The sequence below is a fragment of the Nicotiana tomentosiformis genome, chromosome 11, assembly GCF_000390325.3.
Source record: "Nicotiana tomentosiformis chromosome 11, ASM39032v3, whole genome shotgun sequence".
Lineage (NCBI taxonomy): Eukaryota > Viridiplantae > Streptophyta > Magnoliopsida > Solanales > Solanaceae > Nicotiana > Nicotiana tomentosiformis.
The window spans coordinates 126,337,003-126,345,770 of record NC_090822.1 but is presented as its reverse complement, the minus strand read 5'-3'; the positions used below and the strand labels follow the sequence as shown (position 1 = coordinate 126,345,770).

The window sequence follows — 8,768 nt, the reverse complement described above, 5'->3', positions numbered from 1 at the left end:
GTATTTATTTTTGGCTTGCCTGACAGCGATGTCCGGCTCCATCACGACATTTAATGAATTTTGGGTCGTGACAAAGGACATCCAGGACAGGGCATGAGTGCGTCAAACTCATCCCATATATCTCTGAGTTTTGAGAAATAATCAGCAACATTCATGGTACCCTGAGTTAGGGTGTGTATTTCCATATGAAGGTGAAGTACTCTAGATTCATTCACTTTATCAAACCTTTTCTTCAAGTCTTCCCACACTTTGTGAGCATTAGAAGCATATTCAACACTACTCAACAAGCCTGGTCGCACAATATTCATTATCCATGACAGAACTACTGCATTAACCTTTTTCCATTGGTCATGCAATTCATGCTCAAACTTAGACTTAGGGTACCTTCCGTACACAAAACCTAACTTGCTCTTACCTATAGGCCTACTCCATATAGCATAGTTGTCTTAACTAGCTAATTGAAGAGAAATCAGAGAACTACTTAGAGTATCTATAAGTTGTAGGTAAAGAGGATGATTGTGGTCGATTGACGAGAAGTTGGTTGCACTAGAAGTAGGAGAGACAATCGCATAATCTGTAATCGGCATTTTAGCCGTTTCGAGTTGTAATTCCACGCAATTCCAGCAATTTTTAAACCTTAACTTTCAATTCTCTATCACTCTGAGACAATTCAACACTGTGTGACTGAATTAAGGTGAGACGAGAAGAAATTGAGCGAAAGTTTGAGCTTAGATCGAAGATGCAAGCTTTGATACCATATTAACTTCCATGGCTATGGCGGTTAAGCTGGAGAGGAAAATGAGAGAACTCGATAGAACAGTAACCATAGAGAGAGAGTAACTGATTCTGTTGAACCGTAAAAAATGACTGTACAAACTAATTTGTTGCTACAGTATTTTATTTATACACATTTGTATATTAACTAACTAACCAACTTTGTTAACTATTATAATAAACTTAACCATAGTTAGATAGACTTGAGTACACTTAACAATTTTTGCCCCTTTCCTCCCCCCCCCCCCCCCCCGAAACTCCTCGCATTACCTTCACCACTGCACACACCTTCTCCGGCCACCTCGCTCGACTTGGGCCATCCGCGACCAGGTAACAATCTTCTTCTCTTCTCCTAGTCTGTCTTCTCTCATCCTCTCCGCAATTCTCCCCCTAGTTCCCTAGTTCTGTAGGGGTGTGAGTTTTATGTCTGCTGGTGAATTCAGGGTGATGCGATGACTGAATTGTGGTGTTGGGTGTGCTCTTTTCCTATGAACTTGAATTCCCACGTGGATTTAAGGGGGGGGGGGGGGTTGTCGGGGTACTTTCGCTTGAGCGAAACGCACTCACTAAACTACACACAACATGTTTGATGAATTGTCGTAGTGGACAAAGTGAGCCCGCTGGTGAAGTTCTGAGTAACCACGGCCTACTTGACTAGGGTAGAGCATGAACTTAGTGATGGGTGTGCGTGCGTACCCATGTCGTAGTGTCGTTGTTGGCAGTGCAAGTTAGCACACCTGAATGTTAGTTGATAGTTTGGCACGATTGTTGGATGTATTATTTGTTTGCCTGAGTCCTGCTGCCGTGCTTTCTCAATATCACTCTCAATTGGACTATTAAAAGAAGATGTTATATGCCAATTAGAACTGCCTAAGTCTATTTTAGTTGGAAAATAATAAGGAGGATAAGTATATGTCGCGTACTGCCATGGACTTAAATTGATATTATCTTGTATGTTATTGTGTTTCAATTGTGATACCGAGCTGAATTTGGAAGTCAACTTGAGGTTTGTAAGTGTTACGCCCTGTCTCGACTTTCTTATGAAATCATCATCCTTTTATAATAATTTCTCTTCTTTATTGTTTCAGAATCCATCAAGTTTGCTGCTGCTAATGGGCATAAGATGGCCAAGGGTTTTAACGCCGAAGCAGCTCTCACAGATAATACAGAGCCAGAAGAATCCACTAAAAGCGCTTCAAGTCTTTGACGAAGCAAAATTCAAGTATCCAACTTACCATCATAATGGTCCTGTCTATGGCACTATGATTAATATTTTAGGCAGATCAGGTAGAACAGCTGAAATGAAGAGAGTAATTAATCAGATGAAAGATGACTCATGTGAGTGTCATGACTCAATATTTGTGAGTGCCATTAGAAGTTATGCACAAGCTGGATTAACAAATGAAGCCATGTCTCTTTTTAAGTCTCTTCCGGAGTTCAATTGTATAGATTGGACAAGATCTTTGAATACGCTTTTGGAGATATTGGTAGAAGAATCTAAGCTAGAATCAGTTTGTCAGTTATTCCTTGAGAACTCTTATAGATGGGAAGTGAAGTCTCGGGCCTATTTCTTAAATTTGTTGATGAATGTTCTTTGTAGAATGAAACGGTCAGATCTTGCATTGCATATTTTCCAAGAGATGAGTTACCAGAACTGCTATCCAAACAAAGAGAGTTATAGGATCTTGATGAGGGGTCTGTGTGAAGAAAAGCGGCTCAATGAGGCTACTCATCTGTTGTACTCAATGTTCTGGAGGATATCTCAGAAGGGTAGTGGTGAAGATGTTGTTGTATATCGGACTCTATTGGAAGCATTATGTGACAATGAAGAAGGGGAGGAAGCCATTAATATTCTCGGCAAGGTACTGCGGAAAGGACTTAAAGCTCCGAAAAGATGCTACAAGCAGATTGATCATTTTCGATGCCAAAATGGTGCTGATACAGAAGATATGAAAGTATTGATTAATGAAGCTCTGATAAGAGGCATAGTTCCCAGTTCAGATAGCTACAGTGCAATGGCTGTTGACTTCTACGCTGAAGGAAAGATTGATGAAGGTAACAAGGTTCTGACGGAAATGCATCACAGAGGCTTCAAACCATCGGTGGGGATTTATGAAGCTAAGGTAGCTGCATTGTGTAGTGATGGCCAGGTTGATGAAGCAGTTGCGGTCATTGATTCTGAGATGATGCGGAAAAACTGTGTTCCAAATATTCAGTTGTATAATGGTGTTATAAAAGGCCTATGCCATGAAAGAAAATCTACTTCAGCTGTTAAGTATTTGGAAAGGATGTCTAGGCAAGTAGGATGCGCGCCAAACTATGAGACTTATGAAACTTTGGTAGATGGGTTATGTAAAGATGGTAAATATGTTGAAGCAAGTAAGATATTGGAGCAAATGTCAAGCAATTCCTTTTGGCTTAGAGTTGAGACTTTGAATTCTCTTATCCAAGGTCTTTGCCAAGTAGGTGATTTACACACTGCAATAATGTGTTTGGAGGACATGATCTCTCTAGCCTCGACTCCAAATATCCAAGTGTGGCAGTCATTACTAGATGCAATCTGTTGTGAAAATTCTGGCATCGAAAAGCAGCTACAGACCTTATTATAGTTTTTAACTGCAGCTGTATTGCTAGATATAATTTTTTCGCCCGTAATACACATTTTCTGCTTAATCCTTCCTAGCATTCCTTTTTATTATCTCTTTTCCCTTTTCCTGAGCTCTGAATTTTAGTTACTTGTCTTGATACATTTGCCAAAACTCCTAATTTCTCTCTCTTAGATCTACCAATCAAATGCCAAAAACAAAAGTAGAATGATGAATAATAATCAAATCGAGTCAAGAACACTTACCCAATCCATGTATGTGAAAATCGCCTCAATTGGGGTGTGACAATACAGATACTATAGAGTTAATACCAAAATGGTGGTATTATCTATCAGAGGCGGGATAGATAATCCATGGAATATCCCGAACTTCATATTCAATATACCGTAATTATTCGTACAAGTCAACTTAATTATTCGCTAATGAGATGCAAGTCGTGGCATCCTTATTTTTTTTCTCCGCTTTTAATATTTTTCTGTAAATTATTTTTTCTGTCACCAGAAAAAAGCTAACCACTAAGTACTGGCCTATTATTTATTTGGACTATGCTATATCATCTTAGTGGCTAACCATGAAGACATTATAGAAAAGTTCGAGCCCATATTTTGACTTAGCTATAATCTTAGTGGGTGCCAATAACACAAACCTAAAGCGATAATATTATGTTGCTATATAAAAACCAGAGCTCCCTACTCAATATGCAAGTCAAGTTTAAGTTCTTTTCATTCTTTCTCCAAGTATTGTTGGCTGCATAAGCAAAATGACAAGCATAGGGAAGCTGGGGCAATGGCCTTTACTTGTAACTGCTTTGGCAATTTGCTTTATAGCCAGCACTGTTGTTGCTGATTACTCTTATGGGTATGCTTCTCCCTCACCTTCTTATAACTCTAAGAAGTATTACAAATCACCATCTCCACCAAAGTACCTAGTACCTACTCCTTACTATAAGTCACCTGCTATTGCAAAGCACTACTACAAGTCACCAGCTCCCGCAAAATACTACAAGTCGCCGGCTCTCGCAAAATACTATAAGTCGCCAGCTCCTTCGAAGAACTACTACAAGTCGCCATCACCTGCAAAGTACTACAAAGCGCCAGCTCCCGCAAAATACTACAAGTCGCCAGCTCCTTCAAAGAACTACTACAAGTCGCCATCACCAGCAAAGTACTACAAATTGCCTGCTCCCTCTAAATATTATAAGTCACCGCCGCCACCAAAATATTACAAGTCCCCAGTTTACTACAAATCTCCACCACCACCAACTTATTATGAGAAATCACCTTCGTATTACAAGTCACCTCCTCCAACATACTATGAGCAATCACCTAAGTCACCTCCACCCCCACCAAAATACTACGAGCAATCACAATCTTCTTACAAATCTCCTCCACCTCCACCAAAATACTATGAGCAACCATCGTCATACAACTCTCCACCACCACCACCAAAATACTATGAGCAATCACCAATCAATTATAAGTCTCCACCTCCACCGTACTACAAAGAATCTACACCTTCCTACAAATCTCCTCCACCTCCACCAAAATACTACGAGCAATCACCTATAACTTATAACTTACCATCTCTTCCAAAGACTTATGAAAAATCGCCATCATACTTCTCACCTCCACTACCAACGAACTACTATAAGCAAACTCCCGTCTATGCCTCACCTCCACCACCTGCAAAATACGAGCATGCCATCTATGTTTCACCTCCCCCAGCAACCTACTACTAATATTAATCAAACCATTCACTTCAATCAATTTTCACCATTTCTTTGATTTTTAGATCCTTTTCATCCTCCTATTTGGAGGATTTCTATTTTCTCTCCCAAAATCTTATGCGTGCTTCCCCAAAGGGTCGGCTTCTGTTGCTGTGTGCTCATTTTAATTTATAATTTGCATTATTTGATATTCAAGATCCTCGAGATCTCAAACAGTAGTTTGGCTCATTGTATCAATTAAGCTCCTTTCGGTGTAATCTCTTGAGAATTTTATTTTAATTGGTTGATAGTATCTTCTTCTTTATTACTACTATAGTTTGTTCTAATCGGGCTATTCTTTTCTCGGTCTATAAGTATATCTCCTGCTCTTCTGTTCGATCCGAACTCTTGTTGAGGAGCGACCACTGCAGAGTTTCGTATTTATTTTTCATAAACCTACTCTAGTAATATAAAAACATACATTACATATTATGTGCGAGAGCGAAACTAGCTTGAACGAGGTGGGTTCAATTGAAATTCATTCATTAAAAAATATGTTGTGTAAATAAGGCAAAAACTATTTTTTTAGTTACATATTAGTTGTTGAATTCCCTTGACATAATGAAAAGTTCTAACTAATTAAGTGGCAAGGGGGAGTTCAAAAATTTCTTTAGATTACATGTCTAAATTTCAGGTATAACATTTTTGAATCGCCTTATATAAATTCCTAACTTTGCAACTGATTACACGAGCAATGCATTTAAGAATTTCATGAACACTTTTTGCAGCATGAACCCATGCATCAGTCTTGAGCTTTCTAATGTTGAGTCCTCCGATTTCGTCTTGCAGGGGAAGGGTAATCATCAATATATCAGAATGACGTCGTACCCCGACTGAAGGTCAGGGTTGGGACATTTTTGATAGTAGTTGAGATTTATAACGTAGAGTCCAGTGCTTCTTCCCTGAAAACAATTGTTATAGCTTGTTTTGAGTGCATAAATATGCAGTATCCTTCCTTTATTTAGAGTTAAAACTTCTATACATGGACGGTGTAAAATAATTTTTGCACTATCAGGTAAGTTAAAAGATAATGTACAGGTGCATAAGTCAAATTTCATGAACTGAAGAAGTTAAGTATCGGCCTAATCAAATTAATTTCAATACTTACTCAATGAGCGTGTTTAATCTTCCCCCTCACGAATTGACCTCTGCCCCCAGACGGAGCACCTCTGAACTCTCCAGAGTACCTGAACCGCTTATCTCTCATAATCTGCTCTCGGCTCCGCTGACGCACACCCTCAATCCTCCGGGCTATATCCACAACTCGCTCATAAGAAGTACCCATCTCAACCTCTCGAGCCATAGTGGCCTGAATACCAATATGTAAACCGGCTACAAACCTCCGCACTATCTCCGCCTCAGTAGGGAGTATCATAAGTGCATGGCGAGATAATTCATAAAACCTCGCCTCATAATCAGTCACTGACATCTGACCCTGCTGGAGCTGCTCAAACTGAAACCGCAACTCTTCCCTCTGGGAGGGTAGAATATACCTATCCAGGAAGATACGGGTGAACCTGTCCCAAGTCATGGGAGGAGAATCTACTGGTCTGCCAAGAACATAAGACTGCCACTATCTACGGGCTCTGCCCTCTAGTTGAAAAGTAGTGAAGTCAACCCCATGAGATTCCAATATCCTCATGTTGTGCAGTCTGTCCCTGCAATGATCAATGAAGTCCTGTGGATCCTCATGTCGCTCACCCCCGAAGATAGGGGGATGTAATCTAGACCATCGGTCCAATAATTTCTGAGGATCGGCGGCTACAGCTGGCCTAGGCTCAGGTGTAGCTACTGCCACTGGCTGGACTTCACCCACGGGTAGTGCACCGTGGGTCTGATATACAATAGATGCCTATCCATCAGCCTGCGCGGTAGGGGTCTGTGCTCCGCCGCCCGCCTGAGATGTGGTTGGGTCTGCCAGAAATAAACCAGTCTAAGTCATATTGTCCATGAACCGCAGCATACGACCCATGACATCCTGAAATCCCGGTGCAGATGTGAAATTCACCAGAGTTGGCTCTGCCACAGGCACCTCATCTTGTTCCTCAACAATGTGGTTCTCTGCTGGACCCACTGGCGGCATAACTGGAATAGTCCTGGGACGTCCTCGCCCTCTACCACGGGATGGAGCCCTCCCTCGGCCTCTAGAAACTGGGGGAGTAGCTCTTCCCTGGCCTGGAACCTCATTCGAGCGCGTTCTCTCCATCTGAGAGAGAATAAAAGAATGATGTTTAGTACTACATTAATTGCACGATGGAATATGAAGAAAGGTAGTTTCCTAACACCCAAGAGCCTCTCGAAATAAGTACAGACATCTCCGTACCGATTCGCAAGACTCTATTAGGTCTGCTCATAACTTGTGAGACCTATTTGAACCTAGTACTCTGATACCATGTTGTCATGACCAAATTTTACCTATAGGTCGTGATGGCACCCAACACTACAGTTAGGCAAGCCAAGTTAATAAATTAAGCATATATTGACAAAATTTAAAACCAAAAATAATAATAAAACACAAATTCTACCAATGTGTGTGCCAAGACCTGGTGTCACAAGTGTATGAGCATCTAGTAGATTATACAAAACCTCAAATACTGTCTGAAATAAAATAGACAGAATAATAAAAAAAACAATACAAGGAGAGACACTAGTAGCTGCAGAACGGCTCAGAAAGGCAGCTCACCACTATGCCCCTGGATAGCGTGGGTGTAAGACGATAGGTCCCCACTAGTACTTGCCTCAGGTCCTACACAAAAAGTGTAGTATGAGTACGTAAACAACGTGTACCCAGTAAGTATCAAGCCTAATCTCGAAGTGGTAGAGACGAGATGGCCGACTTTGATACTCACTATGGGTCAACAATAATAATTGAAATACAATTAGGATATTTAAATCAGTATGATTTACAGAATTTAAAATAATTTATTTAATCAGCGGAAATAATCAAATTCCTTCAAATGCAACAATTCTCAATATATTAATTAAATTCCTTCAATTCAAATAATTTCCAATTTATCAATTAAATATCATTTACAGGAATAACAATTAATTCTTTAACAAGCAAGAATAATAATTCATTAAATTTCAAGGATTTTTCAATTTATCAATTAGCTTCGTAAGCTGAAATAAACTATTAAAGTATCGTGTAATTATTATTATTAAGCATGATTTCTGTCGAGGACGTACGGCCCGATCCAGAGTGTCGTGTACACTGTCGAGGGACGTGCGGCGCGATCCATAGATGCATCTATCCTGTCGAGGCATTCGGCCCGCTCCACAAGAAAGGAGGACATTTTTTATGTACCTCAGGAAGGAGAGTATATTTATCATAAGATAAGTTCGGGAGGAGAACAATTTCTTTTAACAATTAATTTATTTAAACAGAAAATCAAGCATATGAGATTTCCATCCTTCAATAACTTTATCTAACAATTCACAATATAGTCATATATATCAATTAATACTAATTAAACAAGAATTATAATTTATACAAGTAATTCATACTTTGAGTCCTAAACTATCCGGACTTTAGCATTTATAGTAGCTATGCACGGACTCTCGTCACCTCATGCGTACGTATCCCCCGCAATTAGCAACATTTATTCAATTTAATCCCTATGGGA

At 39.9% G+C, this 8,768-nt stretch overlaps 2 protein-coding genes across 2 annotated transcripts; both read left to right on the top strand.

The window, feature by feature from the left end:
* The first annotated feature begins 985 nt into the window (after window positions 1–985).
* Window positions 986–3,447, top strand: LOC138900818 (pentatricopeptide repeat-containing protein At1g05600-like). Its single transcript, XM_070188446.1, has 2 exons — window positions 986–1,104; window positions 1,863–3,447. The coding sequence occupies exon 2, from the start codon at window positions 1,887–1,889 to the stop codon at window positions 3,381–3,383; it is 1,497 nt and encodes a 498-aa protein (XP_070044547.1). The 5' UTR covers window positions 986–1,104; window positions 1,863–1,886; the 3' UTR covers window positions 3,384–3,447.
* Window positions 3,448–4,092: 645 nt separating this feature from the next.
* LOC104084859 (extensin-1-like) lies at window positions 4,093–5,398 on the top strand. The gene has a single exon (XM_009588813.4). It carries the CDS (start codon window positions 4,141–4,143, stop codon window positions 5,116–5,118), a length of 978 nt encoding a protein of 325 aa, XP_009587108.2. The 5' UTR covers window positions 4,093–4,140; the 3' UTR covers window positions 5,119–5,398.
* The last annotated feature ends 3,370 nt before the right edge of the window (window positions 5,399–8,768 follow it).

Bases quoted from the DNA above. Each gene is read 5' to 3' on its own strand.
- LOC104084859 (XM_009588813.4), top strand. From the start codon at position 4,141: ATGACAAGCATAGGGAAGCTGGGGCAATGGCCTTTACTTGTAACTGCT.
- LOC138900818 (XM_070188446.1), top strand. From the start codon at position 1,887: ATGGGCATAAGATGGCCAAGGGTTTTAACGCCGAAGCAGCTCTCACAG.